The 14,821-nt window shown below is 42.6% G+C and overlaps 1 protein-coding gene across 6 annotated transcripts in view; it reads left to right on the forward strand.

The window, feature by feature from the left end:
- BAIAP3 (BAI1 associated protein 3) overlaps nt 1–14,821 on the forward strand; it is a 325,750-nt gene that overhangs the window by 125,916 nt on the left and 185,013 nt on the right. For all 6 annotated transcript variants that reach the window (XM_033963395.1, XM_033963398.1, XM_033963399.1 and 3 more), the window contains one exon: nt 8,459–8,599. In XM_033963395.1, the coding sequence (XP_033819286.1) occupies nt 8,459–8,599 (141 nt within the window). The remainder of the gene's footprint in view (nt 1–8,458; nt 8,600–14,821) is intronic.

Genomic DNA, 14,821 nt, shown 5'->3' on the forward strand with positions numbered 1-14,821 from the left:
GACCTAAACTGATCTCCATATTGAAATGTATTAGCACTTTATGAAAATTAGCATCAAAGTGCTTCCTTGTTAACCATCTGTGGGGTCATAAGTGCAATAGCACTTGTTTTATCTGGGATTTTTTTGTTGTTGTTGATCTTGATACTAGTAAAATTACAACATTAATTAATGAGTAAATTAAAATGAACTGTGTAAAAATTAAATAACTCTTTATTTGCATGTTGGAGATATGACTAAATGGAAGCTTTTACCAGTCATTGGGTGTCGTATTTTAAAAGCAGCAATTTCCCTATTTTATTCAAGATGCAAAAACCCGTGCATCTACATTACAATCTCAACAATCAATGTCTTTTTCTTTTTTTTTCTTTCACTTCATATGCTAATAAACCATTGTGTATTGGCATTCAGCTTAATGCAGGTTAAAGTTAATTTTTTTTCTCAATTTTATTATACTTTGCAACATTCACAAGCATTAACACTCGTTGAAGGAAATACAGAGCATAAATTCTTATAGAAAAAGAAAAAACAATGGGCCTGACAGGAAATGGCACCCCACCATAAAATAATAACAAGGATGAGATGAATTTACTATGAGAAAAGGCTAAAGTGGCCAGGGTTGTTCAGCCTGGAGAAGAGACAGCTCAGGGGAGATATGATAGAAGTCTATAAAATATTGAGTGGAGTGGAATAGGTAAATGTGAATCGCTTGTCTAATCTTTCCAAAAATACTAGGATTGGGGGGGGGGCATGTGAAAAGCTACTAAGTAGTAAATTTAAAACAAATCAGAGGAAAGAGTTCACGCAACATGCAATTAAACTCTGGAGTTCATTGCCAGAGAATGTGGTGGAAGTAGTTGGCTTAGCAGGGTTTAAAAAAGGTTTGGACAACTTCCTAAAAGAAAAGTCCATAAGCCATTAATAAGATGGGCTTGGGGAAATCTACTGCTTATCCCTAAGATAAGCAGCACAAAATCTGTTTTACTGTTTGGGATCTTGTCAGGTACTTGTGATCTGGATTGGCCACTGATGGAAATAGGAAACAGATCATTGGCCTGACCCATTGTGGCTGCTATTATGTTCTAACAAACAAAATCCCTGGTGGGTTTAGTGGAGCTTATCAAAATCTACCTCCTCCCCCTAAATCTCCTGACCTTCTCCCCTCCCCCCTTCCCCTGACACCCAAACAAACAAACAAAAATCCCTAGTGGCCTCGCAGACCCTTGGTCCTTTCAAATCCTGCCCCCTCTATAAACTTTGGGTTCATAGACAACGCGGAAGACAAAAGCGCGCGCCGACAACTGAGCGCAAGACGGAGGCGCGCGCCAAAGAAAATTACTGTTTTTAGGGGCTCTGGGGGGTTTTGTTGGGGAGCACCCCCAGTTTTCTTAATACAAATCGCGACGGCGTTGTGGGGGGCTTGGGGGGTTGTAACCCCCCACATTTTACTGTAAATTTAACTTTTTCCCTAAAAACAGGGAAAAAGTGAAGTTTTCAGTAAAATGTGGGGGGTTACAACCCCCCAAACCCCCCACAACGCCCCCACAACGCGGCGCGATCTGTATTAAGTAAAGTGGGGGGGTTACCCCCCACGCCCCCCCATCAGAGCCCTAAAACAGTAATTTTCTTCGGCGCGCGCCTCCGCACTGCGCTCAATTGTCTGCTCGTGCCTTTGTCCCGGCGCGCTTTTGACCTGACACCAAACTTTGAAAGTGGGAGGCAGGAGCAGTGCCCACTCGCTCCAGCCTCTGTACCTCTATCTTGCCAAATGGCAGCCCCTGACTTTGCATGTTGCATCCTGCCAAATAAGGGGCAAGTCAGAGGATGTGTACCATGCTCTATTCACAACATGTTGGTTATCTTAATTACTTTTGGTTGTTTAGGCTTTTAAGCAAAACCATGGAACATTTCCATGATCATATGTCGGTAAAATGATAGACATTGACTAGACAACTGTTGACTCTATAATAGAAAACCACTTTCATGTTATGGTATAATCATATTTCTGATGAACTATTTAACTGTCAAAAAAACAAATCAACAGAATGGTCTTTAAATATAAAGGATCTATTTATAAAGGCATTATCAAACACTATACAGACAAGTACTTTGGTGGCTGTGTACTCTGTTGTATTGATTTTGGTTTAGAAGCAACCTGAGAAAGCTTTTTGTGCTGCGCACACATAGTTTATTCAAATTCCAGAGGAGTAAAATAGGGGGAATATAAATTAAACATTGAATTCAACCTGGTCCTTAAGGTTCCACCTGTTTTTCACAATATTTGCAGGGCATAGGCATGAGAAATGTTTGCGTATAGTGCAACAGATTTTCACATCATCGAGCGTAAGCTGTAACATATAATTCTTAATGTGCATAGGGTCATATTAAAGATTTATATTAAGCATAAGAAGAAAGATTAGGGGGTCCTTTTATCAAATTGCGGTAGGGGGGTTTAACGCGTGTTAAACTGCCTGCCACGCTAGCCGCTAATGCCTGCATTGAGCAGGCGTTAGTTTTTTAGCTGGCCGTGGGGGTTAGCGCGTGATGAAATGTCAAGACGCGCTAACCCTGCTCGCGCGGCTTGATAAAAGGAGCCCTAGGTGCAACGGGACTGGTGAGGAATGCAGCCGTGGGGTGTTTTGATTTTATTTTCAATTCTTTTTAGTTTATGATATATTTTTTAATCTCACTTATTGTTATACCACTTATTTTGTTTTATTTTATCATTCAAATTTCACTTAAATTTCCCCAGAATTCTATTGCTTCAATGGTTCTCCCTCTGCATCTATTCTTATCGCCCCTCTTTTTTTCAACCTTTCAAAGTCCTTTAGATCATTGTAGTCTTATTAGAATGTTTATTTTCTTATTTTTCTCATCTATTCTCTCTTTTATTTCTTCATTACTCTACTAATTGTCATTTTTCCAGGTACTTTAGTTAGATTGTGAGCCTTCGGGACAGTAAGGGAATTTCTAAGTACCTATTTTACTTATAATTTTAACGCACCCTATTGTCTATTTTTCTGTAAACCGCTTAGAATCCTAACGGAGTTTAGCGGTATATAAGAAATTAATTACATTACATTACATTATGCAATTTGAAGACCCTATGCACATTAAAAATTACTTGTTATAGCTTACGCTGGATTACGTGAAAATTTGTTGGGGGGGGGGCTACATATTTCAAGAAGTGCGGCATTTAAGGATTGCGTCTAGTGCAGACAGTATCTAGAGAACTGAATTGACTGGGTGGTTCTTGAGGGCCAGTTCGAAAACTACTGCAGACAGAGATGATGGTATATAAAATTTCATGATGACGGCCATGTGTGGGTGGGAGAAGTGATTGGTGAGATGAATAATGGGCAATGTGAGAGACTCCGGGGATGCTTTTCTTAGGGGTCATTGGATATTAGATCCCTTGAAGGACAGCTCAACTTTAGGAAAGCAATACAAACATACCTGTTCACCTAACTTCCCCCGCCCACAGCCGATAGTTTACAAAAAAAATGTATATTGATGCAAGATCCTCGGAATGTGTCACGTTAGGATAAAAATTTGTATTGAAAAATCTTGCAGTGTAACCATGCCAAATTTAACCTGTAAACTGTATATTATGAATATTGGTATTAGATCCCTCATATTTATTTATTCCATTTTCTATGCTGTTCTCCCAAGGGAGCTCAGGATGGTTTACATTAATTTATTCAGGTACTCAAGCATTTTTCCCTGTCTGTCCTGGCGAGCTCAACAATCTACCTAATGTACCTGGGGCAATGGGGGGTTTCCCAGGGTTCCAAGGAGCAGTGTGGGTTTTGAATCCACAACTCCAGGGTGCTGAGGCTGTAGCTTTAACCACTGCGCCACACACTCCCCTAATATGTGTCGAGTTAGGATAAAAAATTGTAAGAACGACAAAAAAAATTGACCCTGATCCCTCCACCAAGAGGACATGACCAAAAAAACAAAAGGCTTGTGGAGAGTTGATGTCCAAGATGAAGGCTTTATTAAGACAAATAAATAATCCATATGAAAACATCTAGGGCCTGAACCACTGGAAACATATGGTCCATGTTTCGACACAATTGTCTTCTTCAGGGGTCCCTATTTGTCCTAAAGAGCAGTGGTTCCCAACCCTGTCCTGGAGGACTACCAGCCAGTCAGGTTTTCAGGATAGCCCTAATGAATATGCATGGAGCAGATTTGCATGCCTTCACCTCCATTATATGCAAATCTCTCTTATGCATATTCATTAGGGTTATCCCAAAAACCCAACTGGCTGGTAGTCCTCCAGGACAGGGTTGTGAACCACTGCTATAGAGAGACTTGTGGATTAATTGCAATGGTAATCTCTGCGCTAAGACTGCAAGCTTAAAGCGAAAGTGTTAAAAAATTGTGCCGAAAAAACTAGTTCTGTAATTATGGAAAATTGTAACCTGTCAATTGTATGTTCTATATGTTGACCTGTAGCCCATCCTGGGCTGTTTGAGGAGGACAGGATAGAAATTAAATATAATTAATTAAAAGGAACAAAATAAATTCACAAAGCCACGCTAATGTTTTAAGCGTCGGCCGCCGCGGTAACAGCTCTGACGCGCATAGAATTCTATGAGCATCTGAACTGTTACCGCCTTGGCCGGCGCTAAAAATACTAGCGTAGCTTCGTAAAAAGGGGAGTAAATGATTTATGTATGTGATGATAACTCGTCGTGTAAACATTGATCCAAAAATTTCAGATAATGAAAAATGCATCTAATTACTGGAAACATCAAAGGCTTGAAATGGGTTCTTTTGAGCTGCAATCAATGAAATTTTATTTTATTTTTTTTAAGTTAAAAAAGTTTTATTTATTTTCAAGCATAAAATAAACAATGAGTAATGGTTATGTCACAACAGAGCAATCTGAAAACAGTAATAATAATTGTATACAAAGCATCACAAAGGATAATACATCAAAATATAAGCAAGTGGTTAGCTATCAGCGAGGAATAAGAATGACGACACTATTGATATACTTATAAGTATGAGAAAATATACATAAGTTATGAAACCAAGCACATAATCACATGAAGCGGACCAAGGTTATGCATGGAGACCCCTATCACAGTAGGTTAATATAGGTGACCAAATCTTACAATCAGAATGGAAAGTATTGCGTCGTTCAGCATTGATTTTTTTCATATTTAGCTGATAAACGGTTCATAGACAACGGCGTGAAAGACAAAAGCGCGCGCCGACAATTGAGCGCAGGCCGCGCCGCTCTAAATTACAGTTTTTAGGGGCTCCGACGGGGGTTTTTGTTGGGGAACCCCCCCAGTTTACTTAATAGACATCGCGCCGGCGTTAGGGGGGGTTTGGGGTTGTAACCCTCCACATTTTACTGTAAACTGAACTTTTTCCCTAAAAACAGGGAAAAGTGAAGTTTTCAGTAAAATGGGGGGGTTACAACCCCCCACAACGCGGCGCGATGTCTATTAAGTAAAGTGGGGGGGTTCCCCCCCACGCCCCCCGTCGGAGCGCTAAAAACAGTAATTTAGAGCGGCGCGGCGGCGTGCGCTGCGCTCAATTGTCTGGGCGCGCCTTTGTCCCGGCGCGCTTTTGACCTGACACCCTGATAAACATACAGAGTTCCACCAGACATTATATTCAACATTAGCCAGGTTTTTCCAATTATAAAAGGACATTCTGGAGGGCCAATGCCCGTTAATATGCGAAAAAGTTGGGCCTCAAAATAATCATGAATATGAGTGCCATCATAGTTACCGAACAATATGAGAAAAAAGTCAAGGTTAGTTTGCAGAGAAAAAAATATCAGAGATAGTACGCCAAACATCATTCCAGTAATGTTGAAGTTAGGGGCAATGAAAAAGCAAATGAACTAAAGTACCAATATGGGTACCACAATGACCAACACGTGGAAGGTAAAGTAGCATTAATCTTGTTGGAGAGTACAGGAGTCCAAGTGGCCCTATGTATTAAAAAAAATACATCGACTGGAGTAAAGAAGAGGATTTAACCCTTTCAGGACCAAGGGACATATTTGTCCCATAACTTTAAAATCCTATAAATTTTGATTGGGATAGTCTACAGTTCTAAATTTGATATGTACGGATTCCATAGGATACTGCCTTTATGTAAACAAACTGGTTCCGACATTCATTCATTAGCGTCGTTGCCAGATGGACGAGAAGATTCACTTGCCACACTGTCCATAAGCCAGAAGTGTGATTTTTTTTTTAAAAAAAATAATGATATTTCACAAAAAAAATCAATTTTTTGGCATCTGCAAGCCCTTTTTACCATAAAAATGTCGTCAAAACCACAAAAATTGGCCTACGATCCTTATGGTCCTGAAAGGGTTAAGAGATTTAAAGCAGTGCATCCATATTTTAGACCAGGAATCGCCATTTGCTAAAAAGTGTAAATCATCTAACCATTTTGACGAGTTAACAGACTGAATCACATATTTCTTTAATTGTATAAATTTGTACCATAAAGAGGCCACGCCTTTAGGGCGTGGCGTTGAGAGTTTGTGCATGAAAGACGGTAAATCTGGTGATTCCTGAAGAGACTCTAAATTAGGGAAAGACTTTCTCGGGCAATGAGTAAGTTGTAACCACCTGAATTGTTGACTAACAGGAAGATTGTATAATGAGACCAACTCTGTAAAGCTCAACCAGGATTGATGATTACATATGTGGCGAAGCGACCAAATCCCACATTTTTGCCAAATTTTCCAAGAGACTGTGGATTTCTGATTGATCTATCAATGAAAATTTTAAAAAATTTTTTAAAAAATAAACAGCTTGGCATTCCTTTTTAAAAAAAAATTCATTATGAAGAGCAATTCTGGATGCCCTCTTGTAGCTGCGTCTATGCACATAAACTATCTTTTATATGCCTAAGTGCACACTTACCCATGAAAGTGTTAGCAGGGCATCTGAGCACAATTGTAAGCTCTTCCGAGCAGGGACCATCTAATACATGTTAAATGCGCTGTGTACGCATTTCAGCACTTTAGAAATGATAAATAGTAGTAAATAGTAATAGCACAGATAAGTGGCGTAAATGCAAGAGAGTATACAAGGGGGGTGCTGAAAAGTTCTGAGCCTAACCAACCAACTTTCTAAATTCTGAGCATTATTTTGCCACTGTAGCCAAAAAGAGTGTTCTCTTATTTCGTTAACTGCCAATTTGCAGAAACAAAATTCTGGGTTGTTTTTTTTAACATTTTTTCGGATCCTTGATTGAACCATATCCACGTCATTCTCTTCTTGGTTGGGCTGAGAACTTTTCAGCACGCCCTGGTAGTGTGAAGGTATAACAAGCCACAGAGCAGAAAGAACTGCCCTTTTTTCACACTGTAGCATCTGCAAAATCTTTCCATGCATTTATCAGTGTGAAAGCGTTCTGAATAGAACACGTGCGGCAGGTGCTCGTTCTGTAGGCGCCTGTTGCAGCAGGCGCTGCTTCCAGAATCGGCCCTTTCATAAATAAAATTACTTTCCCGCTGATCACCCGAATTTAGGCTCCCATAAGGCGCATAGAGCCAGGCTAGCGGAATGAGGTTGGGCACCCTGCACTAGGGTTACCCTATGGCTCCAGAAAAAGGAGGATGGATTGAGACCGCGTGGGTTTTACTTCTACTAAAAGCAATGGAAGTAAAACCCGGAGGTCTCAATCCGTTCTCCTTTTTCTGGAGCCATAGGGTAGCCCTACCCTGCGCTGATTTCCGATTCTAGACACCAAGAGCCTGATTTCTGTATAGGACGCCGATATCGGTGGCTGCTGATCGTGTGTAAATCGTGCATCGGCGTCCTATTCAGAATCGTGTCTACGCTCCTGGACAGACACCTTAAATGTAGGTCAGCATTTTGCAATCCTACATTTAAGGCGCTCGCCTCACACCTATAGAGATGCGTACCGATGCTTAAACCCGCCCAAGGACAATTCTGGGCAAAACCACGCCCACACCACACCTTGGGCGTGTGTAAGTGTAGGTACGCACCTCCGTAGATACGCTACAGAGGCCTACAATTTAGGTGTCCTGCCTCGGAGACTCTTTTTTTTTTTTTTTTTTAACATGCATCCCAATTGGCTGCCAGATGGTGATAGGACCTGTACTGACACCTGTAGTCAGAACGCACATTTCGAGAATCGGGCTTCTAATGGCGGTGTCTGTGCTTGGGAGTATGTATAGCTGCCCTAAATTTACAAACCGTGGTATTGAGCTCCTAAACTTAAGTGCTTTGTTTCAGCTCAAATTTAGGCAGCTATAATTGTCTGAAAACCTAACTTAGGTCCTGAACCGAGATACTCAGTGATCTTGGAAGCTTTGACCTGACAGTGCTATAAACTCATCTGTAGGCTTCAGATACAGAGGAACTGAATGTGGTTATAGTTGATTGGTTGCCAAAACCAACAAATGAATTTGCTTTTTGTTTTGGTTTTTTTTCCTCTGCTGCAGGTTAATGACCATGTCGACACTACTGGAGATAAAAAGTAGCGTCCTTAGACAGGTGCAGAACCGCCAGTCTTTCCGTCGCAGAGCAGAGAGGGACTCCAGCAGCTCTACCCAGGGGGCCAGCCAGGTGACAGACACTGTCAGGTAAGTGTCAACCAGTTTGCCATCTTGAAATGTGTTGCTGTTTTCATAGAGAAACAGGAGATGACAACTTCCCAAAGAATGGAAAGAAAGAACAAACAGCGAAAGAGACTCTGACCCAGACATAGAAGTTTTTTGTCCCTAGGCTTGACATCCTACAATTTTTATTTTTTTTTCTCTTTTTTTTCTTCTTTTACCCTTCCCTGAGTTATTTTCCCCCATTGATGTATTTTTTCTTCTACAAACATATTGTAACTTTCCCCCCCAATCCTCACGATTCATGTATGTCTACCCCGTATGTTTTATTTAAAGTCATTGTATTTGTCTTTCTATTTTATTTGAATTGTACATCGCTTAGATATTCAATAAGCGATTTATCAAGCACTAATAAAACTTGAAACTTGATGTCCAATCACCTTTATTGTATCTCAAGACTCAACACGATCGTGTTTTGGCCCCAACGTATTATACCTTCACCAATCCTTTGTCAAAAAATGGAACGCCTCTATGCAGTCCTCTGAAATATAGCTCCGGTTTTGAGAAAGGAATTCACATCAGATTGCGGAGCTATATATCAGAGGACTGCCTATAGGCGTTGGTGAAGATATAATACGTTGACAAAACGAAGATCAGATTAGTCCACGCACTCATTTTCTCAGTGGTCAGTTACAGATGTGAAAGTTGGACACTATGGAAACAAGACAGAAAGAAGATTGACTCATTTGAGCTTTGGTGCTGGGGAAGGATTTTACGCCCCCCCTTCCTGCCGGCTCGGACTTATGCCATTGATTTTTCCATCTACGGGTTCCTGAAACCGGGTTTAGTTGAGCCTGGTATCTAGGGGTGCATTGATTCTATTTCCCCCTGCTTGTTCTGTATGATCTATGAAGACTACTCAAAGCTAAGGCCGTTGTCATTTTTTTGGGGAGTTGGCTGGGGGGGATCTCAGAGTGGTCTCTCTGATTTATTTCACCTGTGTTATACTAGTTATTCACTGTGGTTTGATTCACACTTTTGATTTAAAGCACACATGAGGTACCCGATGATGGTGTGTAGGCAGGGGTATGGTTGCCTCTGCCTTGTTGTGTGAAGCACCGGAGAATTTCTCCTTTCGCTGACCCCTCGCACCGAGGTTACCCAATTTCACTAATATTTATTATATTATTTTATTTCGAAGTTGTGTTGGTATTCACAGAGGTTTTTTGTCATCGAGTTACCACTCTCAGAACCTTTTGACTAGTTCTGCCGGTGACAGGTCAAAAGCGCGCAAGACAATCGCGTGCAGACAAAATCGCGCAGACAAATCAGCGCAGCGACAATTAAGCGCAAGACAAGTCAGCGCTAAGACAATCCAGCGTAAGACATTTCAGCGTAAGACAATTAAGCGCAGCGACAACTCAGCGCAAGACAATTGTCTGTGCGATTTTGTCCGCGCGCGAATGTCTTGCGCGCAATTGTCTATGAACCAGTTCTGCCTTCTTGTCGGTATCTTTTTAAGTTTCAGGGGAAGGATTTTGGGCATGCCATGGACTGCCAGAAGAAGTAACAAATCGATTCTGGAAGAGATCAAACCGCCTATGTCAGTCGAAGCCCAAATGATGAAAGTTATAACTGTCTGTCTTATTTTGGTCACACCATGAGAAGAGAGAGATCACTGGAGAAGGACATCATGTTTGGGAAGATCGAAGGAACCAGACAAAGAGGGCAACCTGCAATCGGATGGCTGAACACATTGAAAACAACCATGGGGATGACGCTGGAGGACCTTTCCAGACTAGCACAAAACCAATTTCTTTTTAGATCCACAATTCATCAGGTCGGTAGGACTCGAGCATAAGTCAGTGACACTTAACGACAACATGTTTGCTTATCACAGAGGCAATTTGGGAATCTAATGGTTTCCTGTGACACTTTGCAGTCTATGGTAGCAAATCCTTGCCCCCATAGGCTACTCAGTGCTCCTAATTCCTTAAACTGCAGTTCTCAAGTTCATAACTGGAAAGAAATAGTGGATATTTATTTTGTGGGATTTAGCTCACATCTTTTTCAGTAGTAGCCCGAGGTGAGGTCCACTAGGTATTTCCCTGTCCCTGGAGAGCTTACAGTCTAGGCAGTGTTGTAAAACTTTCGGCTTTACATGCAGTACGACTAAGTTTAGGATGGCCCACGTCCTGGCCAAATCCTTCCCTCACCACTCCTCTTAAAACGCCCCTTTTAGCTCTGGGCGTACTGCAGCACTGTGAAGGCTTAAGTCACTTTTAGATACGTCTACAACCCGGTTCGGTTATCGGCACTTGTACGACTTGTCTCACTGATTGGTCTAAGTACCGATTTAGGCCGGTTTTTAGACATATGTCCGTTTCGATTATGAGCCCCATGGTATCAGCAGGCGGTCAATGAATGCCGGTGTGTGCTCCGATCTTGTTTTAAATTTAAGCAGGAGAATTTTGTAAGTTACGCTTTGAGTGACGGGGAGCCAGCGGGAGTGTCGTAGTAGCGGTGTGACACGGTCATAAGAACATAAGAAACACCTTCACTGGAACAGACCAAGGTCCATCTAGTCTGGCGATCCGCACACGCGGAGGCCCATTTAGGTGCTCCTTGTTGGAGACCCGGATTTCCCGTATCCCTCGATATGATTTGCAAGAAGGTGTGCGTCCAACTTGCGTTTGAAACCCAGAACAGTAGCCTCTGCCACCACCTCCTCCGGGAGAGCATTCCAAGCGCCCACCACTCGTTGTGTGAAACAGAACTTCCTGACATTTGTCCTGAACCTGCTGCCGTTCAGTTTCAGGCTATGACCTCTTGTCCGCGTCACATCTGAAAATGTCAGTAATGCTGCTTCCTGGTCAATTTGGTCAAATCCTTTTAATATTTTAAAAGTCTCTATCAGATCCCCACGCAGTCTTCTCTTTTCGAGGGTGAACAGTCCCAGTTTTCCGAGGCGTTCCTTGTAGCTTAAATTCTCCATGCCTTTGACTAGTTTCATGGCTCGCCTCTGCACCCTTTCCAACAGAATTTTATCCCTCTTAAGGTATGGAGACCAGTGTTGGACACAGTATTACAAGTGTGGTCTGACCATTGTTCTGTAAAGTGGCATAACAACTTCAGACCTACTCGTGATCACCTTCTTAATCATGCCTAACATCCTATTTGCTTTCTTCGCCGCCGCCGCACATTGAGCTGATGGCTTTAGGGTTCTGTCTATCAGCACCCCCAAATCCCTTTCTTGTTCGCATTTGGCTAATGTCACCCCCGACATCTTGTAATCATGTTCTTTGTTTTTCTTTCCCAGATGCATCACCTTGCATTTGTCTATGTTAAAATTCATCTGCCACTTTATCGCCCACGTTTCCAGCTGGTTTAGATCCTTCTGAAGATCCTCACAGTCCCTTTGAGAGCCAACCGCCCGACATAGTTTTGTATCATCTGCAAACTTGATTATATCGCATGATGTTTCCTCTTCCAGGTCATTTATAAAAAAATTGAACAAGATGGGCCCAAGAACCGAACCCTGGGGCACGCCACTGGTCACCTTTTCCCAGTCCAAGAATTTCCCATTTATGGTTACCCTCTGCGTTCTGTTCTGGTCATACTTTTTTTTTTTTTTTTCCCCCTTGTGAACGATTTTAACGGCAGTATTCTGGATAATTCGAAGTCTTCTCATCCTTCTGCTTGCTGTAAGTTTTGATACTTCAAAGTGTAGGAGTCGCAACTGCTATAATTCTATAAAATCACACCAATAATACAGTTATGTTTGCGATCTCGTAATTGGAAAATTATACCTATACTGTATTTTTTACTTCAACATGTCTGTCTGTTGTAGGCATTTGCTGTGTCATTAAGGCTTATTAACGCAATTGAATGCTTACTTAGTTCAAGCCTATCTTTGCTACCAGGAGAGTAGTAAAGCTCATTCAGACTACTTTTTTTTTTTTCAGAGACTTCATTGTACTCTGTTGTCATGGAAACGGTTTCAGTTCAGGGCCAGGAAATCTGGCCCATTATTTACCCCCACCCCAGGAATTGCCTACATTTTAATGTGGCTGTATTTAGCCACACTACGTGGAGTAGTTTTCAAACCTTTCGACATAGACAGCTAGCTCCATTGACCCCCCCCTCCCCCCCGACTCTGTTAGCCGGCTAGATTATGCTGAAAATCGGCCTTATTAGCATTTCACAAATTTTTAAATAATCATGATGACGATGATAGGTGCCATGAACTCGTATTCGAGTCCCCGTGGCTTGATGAATCATCGCGTTTTTGTGGGCAGAATACAGAAGTAGATTGACGGGCCTTTCTTCTACGCAGTCAAACGCGATCCTCCGCCTCCAACACTGCCCATCTGCTCCTGCCCAGATGGCTGGTACATCGTTAGTCTGACATCTCCGCTGAAACCTGTCTGCTTTGGGAGGCCCTGCTGGTGGTGGAACTGTCGACGGCAGAGCTTTCAGCTTTACAGATGCGCGCAAGCCCAGATGGCGTGACCAGGGCAGGATTAATCAATAGGCCAAGTAGGCACGTGCCTAGGGCCCAAAATGGTCAGTGGGGCCAGATGAAGGAAGGCATCAACATTGTTTTTTCAAAATGGCGACGGGCCCTTTCCAGCATCGATCGGCAATGCGGCCCCCCCCACCCCCCTCCATCGACGGAAAATAAGAAAAGCAAGCAACGCGGGTAAGAAAGGCAACGGGAACTGTAATTGTGCAAGCGGTGCTGCTTGCCCAAAGGTTCCCTCTGATGCAGCTTCCTGTTTCCGCCTGGGTGCATGGTGGGGTGGGGTGGAGCGGGGCAGGGGGCCCAGTGTACTTGGGTACCTAGGGGCCCTCGATGAATTAATCCTGCCCTGGGCATGACTGCAGTTAATAATTATAAAACTCTATAAATTCATAGGGGGCAACTCTTTTATTATTATTTAAATACCGCCTATCAATGGAGGTTGTCCAAGGGGTTTACAAACAGGTACTCGAGCATTTTCCCTGTCTGTCTCAGCGGGCTTACAATCTATCTAATGTACCTGGGTCAGTGGAGGATTAAGTGACTCACCCAGGGTCACAGGGAGCAGTGCAGGGTTCGAACCCACAACCACAGGGTGCCGAGGCTGTAGCTCTAACCACTGCGCCACACTCTCCTCCAATACAATGTTAGAAGTGGGCCAATTCTAGAACAATGAAGCCATTGTGACATCACTGATGAGTCTGACTCTTAGGCATTGGTGGAATGAGGCAGTATGGCATCACAATATGAGCTCTGGAATGTTGCCACTATTTGGGATTCTGCCATGCTTTATGACATCAGAGAAAGGGATTGGGGCTTGTATATAACCTTTTTGTAGTTATACAGCCAAATTCAAGGTGGTTTACACCCAGAGAAGTTACTTCAGGCATTTTCCCTGTCTGTCCTGGTGGGCTCACAATCTATCTAATGTACCTGAGGCAATGGAGGATTAAGTGAATTGCCCAGGAACATCTAAATGTAGGAACAGTTCTTTAATGGTGTTAGGGTCTGTGCAACCCGATATAGAATGACCCCCCCCTAATTCTGTAAAAAGCGCCAAAAATTGCGTATACGATTTTAGACACATACCCAAGAACATAAGAATTGCCACTGCTGAGTCAGACCAGTGGTCCATCATGCCCAGCAGTCCGCTCACGCGGCGGCCCTCTGGTCCAAGACCAGCCCCACCAGCGCACGTTCCTGTTCAGCAGAAACTTGTCTAACTTTGTCTTGAATCCTTGGAGGGTGTTTTCCCCTATAGCGTTCCAGCTTTCTACCATTCTCTGGGTGAAAAAGAACACAATTTAATTGAATAACAATTGAATTGAATTACAAGCCAATTAGCGCCAATAATTGGGATTTTAGCAAGCAATTTTTGTCATTAATTACAATTGGTTAAGGGTTACAAGCATAAATTTAGGTGCAAGTCTAAAAATGGGTGGCGGGTCATGAGCGGACCGGGCGCATTCCTTTAAATTACATGTGTAATTACAGAATTAGGCCCGGATTCTCTTTTAAAAAACCACCTAAAGTTAGGCACCTAGTTCAGCGCATCATGCTGATCTAAGTGTCTTACTTAATTATTTAAAAAAGCTTAATTGGTGCCGGTAACAAACAGCACTTCATAATTACGGTTGCCAGATTTTCCAGTTGGAAAATCTGGATCCCCCTAGACCCGTCCCCAGGCCTGCCCAGTTCAGCCCATCCCCGCCCTGCAATGCCCTAAT

The sequence above is a fragment of the Geotrypetes seraphini genome, chromosome 11 (genome assembly GCF_902459505.1).
Source record: "Geotrypetes seraphini chromosome 11, aGeoSer1.1, whole genome shotgun sequence".
NCBI classification, from domain to species: Eukaryota; Metazoa; Chordata; class Amphibia; order Gymnophiona; family Dermophiidae; genus Geotrypetes; species Geotrypetes seraphini.